Source organism: Ctenopharyngodon idella, chromosome 10 (assembly GCF_019924925.1).
Source record: "Ctenopharyngodon idella isolate HZGC_01 chromosome 10, HZGC01, whole genome shotgun sequence".
Lineage (NCBI taxonomy): Eukaryota > Metazoa > Chordata > Actinopteri > Cypriniformes > Xenocyprididae > Ctenopharyngodon > Ctenopharyngodon idella.
Window position 1 is genome coordinate 4748684 of NC_067229.1, and position 18875 is coordinate 4767558.

Here is an 18875-nt window from a genome sequence, read left to right on the forward strand (position 1 = left end):
CAGCTGTGCGTGTGGTAAGAATCAACACGTGTACCAAAAAAAAGGACATAGATTTTTCCGTGAGAGGGAACAAGATGCTGCATCATGTGATGCTATGTGCTCAACCCTGCATGAGCCGGTGTTTGAAGCATGTGTGAGCAATGGCAATTGTGATTGACAACAGTGTGGTCAGGCGACTTAGCATAAGCGCATCACGAGACCATAAATAGATGCCAGAAGAATGTGTCAACATTATAACTGTATGTAAAAAAAAACATTTTCAGGCATTGCATGACACCGGAGTATGTGTGATCTGAGACGTTCCCTTTCGAGTGGAACTCCATGCTGTCATGACATTGCAACGCTATGGGAATGTTAATATCTATATCGCCATACTGCAGACATGCTTGGTTGTGAAGGCATGTAAACTAATTGAGACCATGCTTCATTCTACAAAATGTAGGTTCGAGCTCTTAGACAAACATCTTCTGCATGAGAATTATCTACTGCTGTATGTTTGTGTTCAATGTCTGCTCACGAGTTTGTCTCTGAGGTGTGAACAGTGTGCCTGTGTCAAGAGCATGTGGTTTAAGGTGTTTTTTTTTGTTTTTTTTATTATGTTCACAGTCTGACTTCTGCAAAAGAGCTTTACCATGAATGACTAATTCTGGCCTTCAAACATTGTGTTGGACAACAGGGGCCTTTGAGGCAGAAAATCTCACCAACATTATGGTGTTGAAGTATAAATACAAACTTGTGACCCAGGTGAAAAAAAAAAAAAAATGTAATGCACTTAATATACCAAGGCCCAGTTTCACACACAGGGACTTAGCCTAAGCTAGGATTAGGCCTTATTTCAATTAGGACATTTAGGTTGCTTTTATAAACGTGCCCTAGAAAGACACATTGCTGGTGTGCATCTTGAGACAAAACAATGGCAGTGACATATTTTAAGATATGTCAGTGCAAGTTGCTTTCAGTTAAAATGGCTACAATATGCATTTTAGTCTAGGACTAGCTTAAGCCTTGTCTGCGAAACCAGGGGTTTATTCTTCTTTAGTACTTCTTAAGATAATCTGAAGAACATCTAAGTGTACTCAACTGTGCTAGTTTGAGACGTCATGAATATGAACTAAAACGTGCTTTAACATACTATCTCTGTATTAAAAAAATGTATTGTTACCACCTGTAGTACACTTGAACTCATCTTTCATACACTTTTAAATATATTCATCAGACATAGAAAATACACTTATGAATTATTTAAAATGAGAATATATAATATATACAAAATGCATTCATAATGTATTGCCCACATATTTTTATACATTAAATAATTCATATCAAATGTATTGTAACTATGATAATATTCCCTTTATATGATATACTTAACTACATGTTAATGGCATCTTTAAATAGTACTGTCACATGAAATAAGGAGTATTCAATAACGAATGCAGCAAATATCAGTTTATTTAGAAAAATAGCAGCAGGAATGACAGCAAGGGTCAGGTGTCATGGGTGCAGATGACAAAGTGTTTCTTGGTAGGGCAGAGACTGCAATGGGCAAACCAGTCCTCTGACAAGACAAGAGTCCAACAGGTAATCCAAAACTGCCTCAACGGGAAATATCCAGAACAGAAACGAGAGACTCAAACACAGCCAGGAATAACACTACATGAACACACCAACAATCAACACAGGGCAAAATGCACAGACATTAAATAGCGGCGCTGATGAACCACAGCTGACGCTGATCAGCTTTTTTCCCCACATTAATATATATAAAATCTAGCACATTAAGTACTTTATGCTAAAAGTATACTTAATGTTAAATTGTGAATTTTACTCAGGAAGTTGTGATTTCCAAATTACAGAAGTATAGGGAAGACCGGGGATGGTTGTAACACGGGTTAGTTGTAACAGCAAATGTTCACTTAAGTCATAACAGATATTGTTTGTGAATACTCGCCATTACACAGATTCACAGTGTTGCAAAATATCTGTTGTGTGTATATTGGCATTGCATGCTTTCTAAGAGACCGTTTCTCTCGGAAGTGTTAGTGAACGTGATCATTTTGTTTTCATCAGCATGGGTTTGAAAATCACATTCACTGGTTCAGACGCATGTCATTGAGAATTCGCTATGAATATTCACAAAGTTAGAATGCTGTGCTTTGCAATGATAGGCCTACAACTTGTGAAAAGAAGCAGCAGTCGTCTAGAAGCGAGCTGAAAAAAAAAAAGGTACTTTTTTTTGCCTGTAGCTCAAAATTAGCCTGTGTGCATTCTGACCCATTTTGCAAGCACAGGTCACATTTTTATAGCCTCAAGAGAATTTAGACGTATCATATTATGACTTAATAGGATTTAAAGATTTTCTCCAAGAACAAAATGGAAGACTAACCGTGGATTCTAGTCACGTGAAGGCAAACATTTCCATCACACAGTGATAACGTTGAAAAATACATAAAAAAAAATAAAAATAAAAAAAAATCATCATGAATGGAGAAATCATCTGCAACACATATGATGTTAAGGATTAAAGGGATAGTTCACCCAAAAATGAAAATTATCCCATGATTTACTCACCCTCAAGCCATCCTAAGTGTATATCTTCTTTCAGACGAACACAATCAGAGACATATTTAAACATATCCTTAGTCCTCCAAGGTTTATAATGGTTGTGAATGGTAGCCCAAATTCCGTCCATAAAAAAAATGAATCCATACGACTCCAGAGGGTTAATAAAGGCCTTTTGAAGCGAAGGGATGCGAATATCCATATTCATTTAATTCCAGGGAAGCAAACAGGTAAGGGGAAAAAAAGGTGAGAACATTGTGTGGGGTGGGGGCATGCTCCGCACGGATTTTTGCTTTACATGCTCATTTATATATGTCCAAAAAAATTTACATATTGTTGCAACATATTACCAAAATCAAAACAAAACACCGGCCATGAATTAGAAGTCTAAAACAAAAAAATTTAAAGAGAAATGTCTGAGGATTTCGATAAAAGAGGAGCTTGAGTTTGTTGCACAGCCCTGTTTGTTTGAACCGTAAGAGGCGTCTAAGCTTAAGATACTCCTACATCCTGTGTCATACATCCCATCACGGGTTATTCTTGTGGCACAAGTCAACTTACACATTCTGAGTGTGGTCGTCTGCCGGAAGCTTGTTATTTTACTTTATAAAATTTTAAATATGGATATTTTTCTTACAAAAATGTATCCCTTCGCTTGAGAAGGCCTTTATTAACCCCCTGGAGTCATATGGATGCTTTTTTTTTTTTTTTTTTTTGTCTTCAAAATCTGGGCAGCCATTCACAACCATTATAAACCTTGGAGGATTAAGAATATTTTTAAATATATCTCTGATTGTGTCCATCTGAAAGAAGATAGTCATATACACCTAGGATGGCTTGAGAGTGAGTAAATCATAGAATCATTTTCATTTTTGGGTGAACTGTCCTTTTAATCACCCCATTGCATGCTGCATGGGTCAGGGCAAGAGTGCAAAACTTAGCTTACAGGCCAAGTAACTGATACAAGTAACACATAGCATTAGATGTCATTTACACTGAAAATACAACATTGTTTATAAAAAAAAAAAAAAAAAAAAAAAGTACTAAAAAAAACCTGGAGAAACTGATCAGGGGAGCATTTATGTGGAATTTTGAGTTGTAACACTTTTCCAGAGAAGCAAGGCATATTAGAGGTTTTGTTCCTATTAGTGAGTGAAACTGAACAAAATGTTTATGAAGTGCTGCTGATCAATGTTGTTCAGTTTTATGGTCACACAATTAAGATATAAATAATGTAAAAAAATAAATAAATAAAACAAATGTACAAATGTATTTTATAAAAAAAAAAAAAAAAAAAAAAAAAAAAAGTTGATTACAGGCAGTTTGCCATTTAAGATGGTTAAAAAGGCTATAGGTACAATAGCACCATAATTAGTCTTTTCCATTAACAACAATACCAGTGATGATACCAACAAAATCAATAATGCAGAATTCAATGCCTGACTACCTCACAGTATTCTATACATCTGTGTACACATTTCTGTGAAGAGCAGGTGTTGCAGCTGTGTGTCCATCATGGCAACAAATTCAGTCAGTTCTATCAGTTATGAGTCAATATATCCAAACAGGACAAAAATAACTGGTATATCAGTGCATTATTAGATCTTATAGTGTAAATGACAAGAAACAAAAACTAACTTCCTGTGTGGGCCAATTTAGCAGCTTTAACAAACATCTATGATGAAAAATGTTAAGGGCCCACTGTTCTGTTGCTTGTTAAGTATTTCTTTGTTCCTGATGTTATTAGTGGTATGCTGTTTATTTGTATTTTTTGAAGAAATGTCTATATAACTTAAAAGGTTAGCTCATCCAAGAATGAAAATTCTGCCATTAATTACTCACCCGCGTGTCGTTACACACTCGTAAGATCTTCGTTCATCTTCAGAATACAAATTAAGATATTTTTGATGAAATCTCAGAGCTTTCTGTCCCTTCATTGACAGCAACGCAACTCGCACATTCAAGGCCCAGAACAATAGGAAAGACATTGTTGAAGTAATCCATGTGATCCCAGTGGTTTAACCTCAATTTTATGAAGCAACATGAGTGCTTTGTTTGCACAAAAAAACAAAAACAAAAAATAATTAACCCTTTTATTTACAAAATAACACTATATAAAGTGAATTCAAAGAACATTGTCTGCTCTTAAGTCAACAACACATATGCATCGTGGTGCTCCCCCTACTGGATTGGAGGTCAATATTTTCTTAACATAGTAAATCATGTCTTTGTGCAAAGCAGCGCTGGTGTCACTTCATAAAATTGAGGTTAAACCACTAGATCATATGGATTACTTTAATATGTCCTTACTTTAGCAATGAAGTAATAGAAATCGCTCAGATCTCATCAAAAATATCTGCATTTGTGTTCTGAAACTGAACAAGGGTCTTACGGGTGTGGAATGACATGAGGGTAAGTAATTCATAAAATAATTTTTGTTTTTGGTATTGGTTAGGGCTGACAAAGAGAGGATGGAAAATGAGAAAATCTCTTATTTTCCATATTCTCGTATTTCCATTTCAACTAACATATCAAAGTAATTAGTGATGTTGCATTGAGTAGAGGTCTGCATTTCCACGGCTGCCCCGTGGGAACCGCGGGACCCGATAAGATTTCTTGCTGCACGGGATTAAATTTTGAATGAAAGGCGGATTGCGGTTGGTAACTATAGTGTACTTTAGGCGGGAGCGGGCGGTCTCACAATAACCCGGTTGCTCCCGAGATGCTCTGACATCAGCGCATCTGTGCTTTAACTTGAAGTGAACAAACTTTCTGCAGTGGTGGCGTTCCCACAGTCCCCAGTTCCCTGTCCTGAGAAACCTGGCAAGGTATGTTCTTTGCATTAGAGGTCTGCGCGAGTGCACCTTCAAAGAACATTCAACCTTTGTGATCGGATTTTGGAGGAGAGACGTTCTGAAATGGTCGTCAGTCAGCATCATTCTTTTCTTGCGTGGATGTTAAAAAAGATTTCATTTTGCAGTATAGCTAGTAAGCCAACAGTTCTCGTTTATATGTATCTGTGGCTTAGCCTATAGTTTTGAGGGATATGTTGTAGGCTATTTAATGTAGCCTAATTTTCTCTGTGATATTTAGTCTATTATTCTTTGTGGCATTTTTTCTCTGACATTTTTTAGGGTGTTGACAGCATCATCAGACAAATAAAAATCTTGTATATGCTATGCAACATTTTATATTTGTTATCCCCAATCACTCTCTTTAGGGGAAGTTTTATTGCGAGATAGCGGGTGAACACAGAGTGAATTTTAGGTGGGAGCGGGTGCGTGCGGAATAGAACCTTGCGGGAGCGGGACGAAAAAAAACAGTCCCGCGCAGACCTCTACATTAATTCTGCACCAACAGGATCATGGGTAGTGTGTTGAAATATATAACCACTGAACTTCAGGTGTCCCAAGTTTGAGTCCCAGCTAGCAGACCTTTCCTGACCCTGTCCTCCTCCTCTCTCCCACTTTGCTTCCTGTCTACTCACTGTCCTCTCATAATAAAGGCAAAAAACACAAAAAATAAATCTTAAAAAAAAAAAAAAAGTTACGTTGAGGTCTCACTGGCAGCTTCAGGCACAATCTCAGTATGATTAGGGGACAATCCATTCGTAGTGTTCGTCTGTAGAGCATCAGTCTGATTAGAGGACGTCTCGTTAGCATCATCCACCAGTGGAATCTCATTCTGATTAGGGGACAATTCTTTAACACCATTTGCCTGTAAGAAAACAGATTCACAGAAGGTTAAAAAATAAATAAATAAAAAACCTGAAAGCAATCAAAATAGCCCTAAAAATAAGATGAAACTTATCAAATTATTTGGTCTCTATGACTATTGTCAATACTTGACCATGACTGGATTATGTTTGCATAAAAGTGTCTGAAGCATTATGATTCACATATCAGATTCAGAAAGAAATTGAGTGTTTTTAGAAAACATACAAGTCACAAATAATGTGATTTGTTACTTTAAACTTTAAATTCCATATTCAGCTTTCCTAAACAGTCTGCACATCTAAAATCATTGAACTATTGTATTGGTGAATATTAATCAGACAGTACTGGTACTCTTTCTACAAAAAATTACAGTCTTGATTTTTATATTTAGTTTACTTTAGAAATAAACATATCAGCCAATAATCTGTATTAACTGATTATATTTAGTATTGACCACTGGCTGAATGTTTAAAAACAGTAAATGATCAGGGCCAATTATTTCCTGTCAATAAAGTGGATGGAAAATCATCAAACTGCAATTCATACTGTGCATGACGAAAATGTGCTCAATTTAGGGATAAGTAAATGTGAATGTGTGAATACATGTTGCTTATACTAAAGTGTTACCGAAATGTGGTCTCAGTTTTCAAATTCTGTCCATTGTATCATAAAATTTACACAATAAATGGTGCTCTTAAATGTGACGTGACAGATTATTGTAGTGTAGTTCACACGGAGCACATATCTTTCTGATTAATACAAGTTATAGCAGGAAAAACATGTATGAACATCAGACAGTATATTAAAAGATACAGTACAGGCCTTAAAATGTCAAACCGTCAAAAATAATGTAAATAAAAACAGTTTGTGAACAATGTCACTTAACGTTGCATTTACCTCATGAAAGTTATCCAATATTCACAGATCATTAGTTAACTATAAAAAACACTAGAGAAGCTTATTTACTGTTATATATATATATATATATATATGCGGTTAAATTTGCCATGAAGACAACTATAAGAAAAATGCCTTATATACAACAGAATAACATACAAACATTTCAGTTTTTGAGTGTAATTACTCAAAAATAAGTTACAACTTAAAAGTTCATTTTTAAATGATCATTTTTCCTGAATATATATATATATATTTTCAGGAAAAATGAGAAAACAGTTCAAAGTGCACATTTGTGTTACACCCTAAACCTAGAGCAGGGTCATAACGGTCTACGATAAATAAATATAATTATGATAATAATATAATTAAATCATTCCAATTACATAATACAAAATGTGTCCATACTCTCCTGAAGAGTCAGTTATCGTTTCATATTTCATATGTAATGATTTCTGAATCAAACCAAGTAAAATACAAACATGTTGCCAGCTTGCAGATCTAAATGTTTTTGTACTCATACAAATTTAGTGCACATAGTATCTTACCTGACCATTGTGCTGCATCCTGGTGTCTGTATGAAAAACAGTAACAAACACAATTAAACACATTGGTTATTTAGAATAAGCTTTTTAAAAAGTCTTTAAACACAATTTCCATCTTGTTACTTCAGCTGTAAGTAATATAGCAATTGTCAAATCGTGAGAACTATTTGATCGTTTCAGATCGTTCTTCTGTACCAGTTCATGGATGAGCCAGTTCACCAAATTGGACTGAATTGTCTGAAACAGTTTGCAGCTTGAGTCAGTGTCAGGAATAAATGCAGAGTACAAATGAATGAGTATGGGTTGCCACACTTGGCCACATGTCACATCACTTTCAAATTTCCCCAAGAAATTCACTGCGGGGAATCCCCGCTGCCATTTTGAAGTTCCCATCAAGGAAGGGAAGCTTATTTTAAGTAGCATGTCTACTTCCTTCAGGCAGTTCCAACAGACCACAATGCAGCACAATGGTCTGAGTATCACGTCGGCCGTTATGACTGCGGTTACACCCATTGAGTGGTAAAAAGACTGAGTGGCAGCATTGGTTTTCAGCGTGAATGGCGCGAAAAACACAGAAAACATCCAAAATGGGAAAGTGCTTTGCGATTGACCGTACAAATAGCTTTGACACAAAATCTGAGGTATATTTTTACAGACTGCCGAAAGCTACAGAAAAAAGAAGCAAATGGATCACTGCAATTCACAGAAACAACTGGACTCCAGGCAGAGAAATATGGATTTGCAGTTATCATTTTGTGTCAAATCGTTGGATTTTGCGGTAAAATCATACCTTATATACTGTATTGTTATATATTATACAACTCATCAATTAAATATTTACCATCTTATATTCTGCATAATTGGGTTTTTTTTAATAAAAACTGACAAAAACTATGAGTTTTAGGGCTGGACGATATGACGATACATATAACCAGGGCTTGACATTAACTTTTTTGCTCACCAGCCACTGTGTCTAGTGGTTTTCCAAAGTTACTAGCCACTCAGCATTTTCACTGGCCACAATTTTGCAAATCAAGACTACATTGTATATCAGCTGGTATCTACGGGTGGGCAAGGGGTGGGAAATATAAGCATAATTTGAGAAATTTTATATGTTATTTATGTTAGGCTATATAAAAAGAACAAAGAAGCAAATTACAAATAGTAAATAAAAAAATATATATATTTTTTCAGATACAGTAGGTTTATTTAACATGTATACATTTATTTAACATCTTTTGTTGTTTGATTAACATTAATGACAGATTTACTTAATTGGGCTGCTGAATGCATGGACGTAATATAGGCTACTGACACATTCAGTTTTTACCCACCTGTTTATGTCCACTTAAGCCATAACCGACTGTATTCACGCGAGATACTCCACACGATGGACATTTTGACATCTGTATGTGCGTTTGACTATTCAGGCGCAAGGAGAACTGATCGCACGCGAGAGAGCGAGCTTCTATTGTGTCATTCAGCGCAATTCCGCCTATCCCGCCTTCACTAAGAGAAAGTTAATCGATAAAAAAAATTGTGATTGAATTGCAAAATTGCGATACGACGAGCTTGACTACCTTTCATTTGGCTGTAGGTTGAAATTATATCCAACCTGCCAAAGTGGCTAGTGGGAGTGGCTGTCTTACCTGCCACAGCTGAAATCTACCCGCATTTGGCGGGTTGGCGGGTGTTAATGTCAAGCCCTGTATATAACATTGATACAAGTCATCACTCCGATTTAGACCTAGGGCGTTCCCCGGTGTCAAAATCAGGCACATATAAATGTCAGGAAACACAACTCCTAGCTGCATGTCAATATCCATGGATTAGGTTTCTTTGACAAGTTGTAAGGAACACTTTCTAGCCCAACCTTTAGTGTAATCGTTTGTTTTACTCGCATTTTCGCAGTTTCCCCTATTAAATCCAGTCATGCAGCAGGTTCTTTTACCACTCAGTGCAGCTAAGGGAGCGTGTTCCGGCGGGAAAGTGACGTCAATGCATACCCATAGGAGAAAATGCCTTGTTGATACCAGAGGTCAGAGAAGAATGACCAGACTGGTTCCAGCTGATAGAAAGGCAACCGCAACTCAAATAACCACTCGTTACAACCAATGTCTGCAGAAGAGCATCTCTGCAACAACATGTCAATCTTGAAGCAGATGAGCTACAGAAGCAGAAGAAACACTGGTGCCACTCCTGTCAGCTAACAACAGGAAACTGAGGCTACAGTTCACATGGGCTCACCAAAAACAGACAATAGAAGATTGGAAAAACTTTGTCTGTTTGGATGAGTCTGGATTTCTGCTGCGACATTCACATGGAAGGGTCAGAACTTGGCATCAACAAAATGAAAGCATGGATCCATCCTGTTTTGCCTCAACGGTTCAGGTTGCTGCTGGTGTAATGGTGTTATATATTTTCTTGGCACACTTTGGGCCCCTTAGAACCAACTGCATTGTTTAAACACCACAGCCTACCTGAGTATTGTTGCACACCATGTCCACAACTGATTTTTTAAACATGACGTTGAGCTCACTATACTGAAATGGCCTCCACAGTCACCAAATCTCAATCCAATACATCAGCTTTAGGATGTGCTGGAACGAGAGATTCACATCATGGATGTGCAGCCGACAAATCTGCAGCAACTGTGTGATGCTATCAGGTCAATATGGAGCAAAATCTCTGAGGGATGTTTCCAGCACCTTGCTGAATCTATGCCATGAAACATTAAGGCAATTCTGAAGTCAAAATTGAGTTCAACTTGGTACTAGCAAGGTGTACCTAATAAAGTGGCCAGTAAGTGTACATAATTGCTATAGTAACTGTTATATTGAAATTATATAAAAATAATTGTAGTGATAGATGCCCCTTTCTTACATTTGAGCCCCTGCCCCCTCTCTGAACATCCCTGTATATACTGGATTGATGTGTGTACCAAGCACTTGGACAAGTGCTGACAAGTTTCAAATCAGGACAGATTGGATAAATTGACCCATGTTGGATCAGGGGCACAAAAAACTTGATCAGTACATCCCTAGTACTGAGGTTCTGGTTACTGAAACAAACACTCTGAAAGAATCAGTTTGCAGAAAAGAATCAAACTTCCCATCACTAATGTTATAATTACCTTTTCTTCTTACTTGACACGTGCAGCAAAAAATCACAACAGCCGCCACAGGCAGCAAGACACCAACAACTATTCCTGCTGCAGCAGCTGAAGACAGACCTGAATCTGGAACAGACAAAGACGGAGTCATTATTATTTATAGAGTGACTGATAATCATTTTTACTAATGTCTCCTCATATTTGCACTTTCTGTTTTGGCCATCAGTTGTCATTTTAATATAACTGATAAATGGCGCCATCTGGTGTTTTTTTTTTATGTTAATAACATTAATATTTTTAATATTAATTGAAATATTAAACATTTTATGAATTTTTAAATTCATAAAATAACTCTAACATTCCACAATAAAAACATTTACTGGGTCAATTTAAAAAAAAAATGCTGGGCTATTTTAAATTTGCTCAAGGGAGATAAAACTAAATTCTACTCACCAGTGACAGAAACACTGAAGCCCCTTTTTATGTTGAAGCTGCTCCTGCTGATCTGTAGTGTATATTCTCCAGAGTCTGCGTTTCTAGTGTTTGTGATGGTCAGAGATCCAGTCTGATGATCCAGCTTCAGTCTGTCTCTGAATCTCTCATTAGTCTGAGCATATGTACAGATCTTACTGGGATTTCCAGTGATTTCAGCAACGAGCGTGTTATTAAAATGCCACATCATCAAATCATTTGGGTTTTTTATTACACCAGGATCTAAAGTAACAGATTCTTCCTCCTTTACTAACTTTCTCTTCACTTCATCTCGTTCAGCAGCAGGAACATCTGAAACACAGAAACCAACAGCTGCTCTATTTATGCCAAAAACACACACAAAACAGGAAAGAACTGTGGAAATGAAAACAATATTTAGGCTATACATTGAACAAATATAACTTGCTTTTAAACAGGTTCACTCATGAAATTCATTAAATGGCTCACCATGAACAGAAACACTGAAGATCTTTTCACTGTCGCTGCTGCTAGTGATCAGTAGTTTATATTCTCCAGAGTCTGTGTTTGTGATGTTTGTGATGGTCAGAGATCCAGTCTGATGATCCAGCTTCAGTCTGTCTCTGAATCTCTCAGTACCGTCATTACACTGAACATCTGTACAACCATAACTGAGATCTCCACTGATTTGAGCGATGCGGGTGTTATTAAAATACCATGATATATCTTCTTGTTTGTCGGTTTCAACACTAGTGTTTAGAGTGACTGAGTCTCCCTCCATCACTGACACTTTGACTCCATCAGCGCCAGATGAACCTATAGAAATGAATAAACCAAATAAAATTATACAACAGGAATGTGCTGTGAAAATGTTTTCTACAGATCACAGAGATTGTGAGAAATCTGTCTGGATTCATAATGTAACATGCAAAAAAAAAAAAACAGCAGAAGAAACATTGATTTACACATTCATTCATCAGACAAACGTACACAAGCCTCATGGATGGTCTTGAACATCTTTATGAAAGTAGTCAGCCATATCATGGTTCATATATTAGCTGCCTTCCCTATTCTTACAGCTAAGTATTATATTCATATCTCCCATTATGAATATTATCCATAAAACACTTGGTAGTTTTGAGAGCAACTCCTTCATTTTACATTGATCCATTGATGTAAAATACTTCAATGCGACTATAATGTCATGCCTATAGCACGTGGAAGAAATTTGGGTAAAAAAAAAAAATTCTGCCAAATTACTGCGCATCATTCGTCATTCATTTTAATGGTTGACTAGAACAGAGATTGTAACGTAGAATGTCTTACCGTGTGCAAATAAACATAAAAACACAAAACTCAAAATCACGTCCATGCTTTCCACGGACACTTTCCTTTTTCCCGCCGCTACTCTAACATGTGACCTAGACAAGTACCGCGAGAGCCACCTACTGGACAGGAGTGTGGAGAGCATTATGTTTTGGAAGTTGGAAAACAATAAGAGAAATAAAAATGAAGAGGGGGGAAATAATATTAATACAACGGCATTTTAAATTCTATTTCAGTCTTGTTTATTTTAAGAAAATAATTAATTCATGAAAATAATTAATTCATTGTTTTGGCCCACGGGTCTCCGGAGCTTGACAGGAGTCTGAACTCTTTATTTAAAGTATTTGAATGTTCACATCCATTGGCATCATCCAGTAGTGCTGAATTTTCTAAAATATGTATTAAATGTGGTCTTTATTCCATCGCGCACGTTAACACATGAAGAAATGGTCAGGCGGAGCGAGCGGCTGGTGAAAGTGAAAGTAAAACGTTAGTGGAGACTAATGTCACGAACGAGATGTTTCATAATAAAAGTCCTTCCAGTGTACGCACACGTAGGGAATTTAGAACGGCTACTTTACAGTAATCATCAGCACGGTTATAATAACCAAATCCAAGAAAATATTGACGGAAGTTGCTCTAAACGAGAGATTAGACTTTCGCTGTGATCTGTCAGTATCACTCGAGTTTTTATTGCAAACCAAACGTGACCTTTTTTTTTTTTCTTTTTCTTTTTTTTTTAAGAAATGAGATGTAGAACATGGTAAAATAAAAAGCAAATTTCAAATATATTTTTCCAACTTAAATGATAATCCTTTATGGTGTAGTAGGTTACTGTTCACTAAACTGCTCACTAAAATTCACTAAACTACCTTTACCTGTAAAATAGATAGATTGATTGATAGCAATGTCTATGAACTCATTTTATGAATTATTATGACAAAAAAAAGTATCATGTATCTTCAAATTGGTGTTGTTGAGATGCAAGAAATCAAGCAGATGAGTTTAAGGGTAGAGAAGTTTTATTGAGGATTACAGACAGGTGGAAAAACATCTGCAACTTTCTTTAATCATCTGTTTTTGCACATTTACTACTCCCGTTAAAATTTTTAAATGCTCAACAAGTGTTAAGTGAGTGCTTAAAATTCTGTTAGACTACACACAATTACACACAGAGACATCATGAAATGAAATGAATTTTTTTTTCTGCTTTTGCTCAAATATGATTAGAGATTGTAAGACAGCTTAAATTACAACAGACAATGCTCTGTTTTAAAGTACATGTTTACATTTATTGGCACTGTGTTCATGTTCACAGCTGTGCAGATTTTGCATTTGGTTGTTATATTGTTTTTGACAGATGAAAAGAGAACAAATGATCAGCGAAATATTGTGATTGTCCGTGGTTAAGTCACATTAGTAGGTTGTATTTGTAATGAGAATTTCCACGACAGTATCAGGGCATTTCAAACATTTGTCTGGTCTTAAAATTAGCTAAATGCAACCTCAACAACAACAACAACACATGACATATTACACTGTGTCATTATTTATTTAACAAAAATAAAGCCAAAATGGAGAAGCAATGTATGAAAAACTATATACACCTTATGATTCATTTGATGTAGATCCACTTTTAGCAGCAATAACTTAACATTTTCTGTATGACTTTATCAGTCTCTTGCATCGTTTTGAGGTTTGTGGGCATTTGTTTATGCACAACTCTCGCCACAGCTTTTCAGTTGGGATGAGGTCTGGATTTTGACTGAGGTCTGGCCATTGCAACACCAAGGTTTCGTTTCTTTTTCAGTCATTCTGTTATAGATTTGCTGATCTTCGGATCATTGTCCTGTTGTGTGGCCCAAAAATATGCATTGCATTAACTGTGCTTGCATTTTAATGCATTGTATTTTTAGGGCTTGCATTTTTATTGAATTTTTTAATAACAATTTTTATATATGAAATTCAACATGGTTGTATATTTAAGCTGTGGATATTTCAATCCAAAACATTTCACACACATTTTCATTGTTAAGAATTCAATAGAGTATGCGAACCTACGTCACGCTGTGTTGCATGCCAGAGCAGCGCCGCCATTTTGGGAGGATCGCCCTCTGCTACTTGCACTGAAATTAATACGGATACTTGCTTACCTTTTGTTTTGTTTCTGCCATTAAGTGGAACATTCACATTCTTCATTGTATCGTTTGCAGGGAATAGAAGCTATTTATCGCATCGCATGATAATTTCATTTTTTTTTCACTGATTTTTTGTAGAATTTCGTTTACAATGTTGATCTGATTACCGTGTTGCACAATGGACACTCGCTGTTGCTTCAGCCATCATATGGTAGAATATCCAAATAAAACTACGTGTTCAACACCCTGAGAGAAGTCGATTCATTTATTTGCTGGAAACGTTTTAATGATGCTTAAACGAGCATAATAGAGTAGGCCTACAACTGTTGTCATTGTAAATATTCCTCTTTTCCACAATCACAGAGCTGGGAGGAGAATCTGAGATTTTGAGTAATTTTCAGCAGACAGACAGACACAAACACACTGTATTTTTATATTTATTTCAACAAATGGCAACCAAAATTGTGTACTAAAATGTACTTAATGTACTAAAACTGTGAAATTAAAACATGTGCAGATGAGTGCAGCGTGTTTAATTACACATTAAGCATTTTCTTCCCTTCATAAAACCGTTATGAAGAAAACTCTTAAAATGGCTTATGCATTTTAAGTGATATTGAAAGTTCATATTTTATCAGGTCACATGATGACTAAATCATCTGATCAGTTTTTCTTCTCACAACTTTTGCTTAACAAATGTGCTTCAGAAACACAGTTACAGCAGCCAGAAAAACATTAAAGTTAAGAAGTCAAGGGTCAAGAGACCAACTAAAGCAAGTGCTTACCACCATAACGGTCACTTCAAACTTTATTATTTTCAATAAAACAGCATTAAGGCTTCCTGGAGGCTAAGTGAGAGCTGCCCGTGCAGGGTCAGTGCTAAGGGGCCAATGTTTTTACAATGAGCAAATTCTCAGGGGCCCTGCGCTGGCAGTCCTAAGTGGGCCCGTAAAGGGCCAGTGCAGGCTTGTTTGCAGGGTATGTCTTTCCATGATCGACCTCTAGGGCTGCTTAAGAAAAGCGTGCAGGCACAATTATCTTGATTAGGTAAACCTTGACCAAATTAGTGGGATTACATGAACTTTAATGGGAACGTGGGTTCTGGGAATGAAAAAATGTCCAGTTTTCTTGATGTTAGAGGAACGTTTTTAAAAGGTATGATGCTCCTCAAACTTTCTTTCAACTTAATTTTGATTTAAAATTCAACAAACGTTGATTTGTAACATTGGATGATGTGGTTTAGGGGCCCTATGTAACTTACATATTTTGTGTAGGGAAGGGAGGATCGCCTCTGTTTACACAAAACAACTTTACTATGAAAAAGTACTGCAAACATGTTTAACAAAGGTGTGACAATGTGCCAAACAAAGGCAAAACACAGCAACAACACATGTGATCCAAATATAACTATGTAAGACTGTAATATGTAAGATGGGTTTGAATCAAATTTCCAACAATGTAAGCCATGTTTTGTCTTTGTAGGCATGCATGTCACCTGAGTAATAAATGCTGTGTGACTGATGACTTAATATTAAAATTCCTTCAGCAAACAGGGAAAAAATCTGTCATTTTTGAAACATATACTATAATACGAATGGCCATCAATGTAGAAAGATACCTTTTTTTCCCTAAATAATGGTGTAGTTGCATCATCTAACAGCGCATAGTAATCAAACAAACTGTAACCCCTTTGACATTTCATTAAACAGAAAGTGTGCATGCAATTTGTTACAACCTCAATGCTGTCATGTATGATTGCAACAGCTATCCAAATTATCTCATCTACTTTAATGGGGAATTCCAAAATCTCTAAAATTGTTTGACACATTTAAATTACATGTTTCAAATCAGAAAAACAAAAAAATCCTGTAAATCTCTTTTTTTTTCTTCAGGTCACATTCCATTAAAGAAGCTTACATTTCAGGCTGGACCAGCTAGTCCTGCATCTCAGAACACTGAGTTTTATAGCAACTGGAGCACAGTAATATGAGTACACTGTCTTGGTATGTCGGTAAGTCTTTGGTATGTACTTTGTCATGGACTCAGACACAGATCCGTGGTTTAGTTCCCCTTTTGTAAAAATAAATAAATATAGTTTTGTTGTTGTTGTTTTCTGAGAACAGTTTTTCTTTGTTTTACTTTTGGCTAGGTCAGATAGACTAGAGTTAAGTTTGGGGGTTCTGTTTATTGCTTTGAACTTGTCAGAACCTGAAGCTTAATTTTTTTTATCCATTATGTAAAATTTAATCTCAATCTAAGCGGATAGATCTGAGGGTACATTTACACGACATGACAATGTGCTAAAACGGAAACGTCTTCCTTTGGGTATTTCACATACAGGTGCTGGTCATATAATTAGAATATCATCAAAAAGTTGATTTATTTCACTAATTCCATTCAAAAAGTGAAACTTGTATATTATATTCATTCATTACACACAGACTGATATATTTCAAATGTTTATTTCTTTTAATTTTGATGATTATAACTGACAACTAAGGAAAATCCCAAATTCAGTATCTCAGAAAATTAGAATATTGTGAAAAGGTTCAATATTGAAGACACCTGGTGCCACACTCTAATCAGCTAATTAACTCAAACACCTGCAAAGGCCTTTAAATGGTCTCTCAGTCTAGTTCTGTAGGCTACACAATCATGGGGAAGACTGCTGACTTGACAGTTGTCCAAAAGACGACCACTGACACCTTGCACAAGGAGGGCAAGACACAAAAGGTCATTGCAAAAGAGGCTGGCTGTTCACAGAGCTCTGTGTCCAAGAACATTAATAGAGAGGCGAAGGGAAGGAAAAGATGTGGTAGAAAAAAGTGTATAAGCAATAGGGATAACCGCACCCTGGAGAGGATTGTGAAACAAAACCCATTCAAAAATGTGGGGGAGATTCACAAAGAGTGGACTGCAGCTGGAGTCAGTGCTTCAAGAACCACTACGCACAGACGTATGCAAGACATGGGTTTCAGCTGTCGCATTCCTTGTGTCAAGCCACTCTTGAACAACAGACAGCGTCAGAAGCGTCTCGCCTGGGCTAAAGACAAAAAGGACTGGACTGCTGCTGAGTGGTCCAAAGTTATGTTCTCTGATGAAAGTAAATTTTGCATTTCCTTTGGAATTCAGGGTCCCAGAGTCTGGAGGAAGAGAGGAGAGGCACACAATCCACGTTGCTCGAGGTCCAGTGTAAAGTTTCCACAGTCAGTGATGGTTTGGGGTGCCATGTCATCTGCTGGTGTTGGTCCACTGTGTTTTCTGAGGTCCAAGGTCAACGCAGCCGTATACCAGGAAGCTTTAGAGCACTTCATGCTTCCTGCTGCTGACCAACTTTATGGAGATGCAGATTTCAATTTCCAACAGGACTTGGCACCTGCACACAGTGCCAAAGCTACCAGTACCTGGTTTAAGGACCATGGTATCCCTGTTCTTAATTGGCCAGCAAACTCGCCTGACTTTAACCCCATAGAAAATCTATGGGGTATTGTGAAGAGAAAGATGCGATATGCCAGACCCAACAATGCAGAAGAGCTGAAGGCCACTATCAGAGCAACCTGGGCTCTTATAACACCTGAGCAGTGCCACAGACTGATCGACTCCATGCCACGCCGCATTGCTGCAGTAATTCAGGCAAAAGGAGCCCCAACTAAGTATTGAGTGCTGTACATGCTCATACTTTTCATGTTCATACTTTTCAGTTGGCCAAGATTTCTAAAAATCCTTTCTTTGTATTGGTCTTAAGTAATATTCTAATTTTCTGAGATACTGAATTTGGGATTTTCCTTAGTTGTCAGTTATAATCATCAAAATTAAAAGAAATAAACATTTGAAATATATCAGTCTGTGTGTAATGAATGAATATAATATACACGTTTCACTTTTTGAATGGAATTAGTGAAATAAATCAACTTTTTGACGATATTCTAATTATATGACCAGCACCTGTACATATGACTGTGAAAATGACTAAAAATGCTGTATTATGCTGTCAGGCCAGTAGTTGGCGATGTCACCTTTTAAAGAAACACTATGCGCTTATAGACTGCACATGAAATACACATGTGCATGACGTACGGTTTTTACAAAATCCTGTTTTTGTAGTGTACACGGAAAGGATAATGGTATT

General features: G+C 36.7%; 3 protein-coding genes across 3 annotated transcripts in view; 1 reads left to right on the forward strand and 2 right to left on the reverse strand.

Moving 5' to 3' along the window:
- The window catches only part of LOC127519796 (SLAM family member 9-like), a 139393-nt gene that overhangs the window by 35283 nt on the left and 85235 nt on the right, over positions 1-18875 (forward strand). The gene's annotated exons all lie outside the window — the stretch shown is intronic.
- LOC127519786 (carcinoembryonic antigen-related cell adhesion molecule 1-like) overlaps positions 1-18875 on the reverse strand; it is a 265873-nt gene that overhangs the window by 34513 nt on the left and 212485 nt on the right. The window lies entirely within an intron of this gene.
- LOC127519788 (uncharacterized) lies at positions 1435-13037 on the reverse strand. Its single transcript, XM_051907367.1, has 6 exons — positions 12609-13037; positions 11772-12098; positions 11286-11615; positions 10854-10958; positions 7724-7749; positions 1435-6279 (listed from the first exon to the last, which is right to left on the reverse strand). The coding sequence occupies exons 1-6, from the start codon at positions 12751-12753 to the stop codon at positions 6109-6111; spliced, it is 1104 nt and encodes a 367-aa protein (XP_051763327.1). The 5' UTR covers positions 12754-13037; the 3' UTR covers positions 1435-6108.

What these genes read in the sequence shown, in the direction of transcription:
- LOC127519788 (XM_051907367.1), bottom strand. Translation starts at nt 12,753, where the DNA reads ATGCTCTCCACACTCCTGTCCAGTAGGTGGCTCTCGCGGTACTTGTCT. An exon ending in TTTATGTTTATTTGCACACG is followed by an intron (nt 12,099 to 12,608) that starts GTAAGACATTCT and finishes TCATTTCTATAG; the next exon opens with GTTCATCTGGCGCTGATGGA. An exon ending in CTTCAGTGTTTCTGTCACTG is followed by an intron (nt 10,959 to 11,285) that starts GTGAGTAGAATT and finishes TGTCTGTTCCAG; the next exon opens with ATTCAGGTCTGTCTTCAGCT.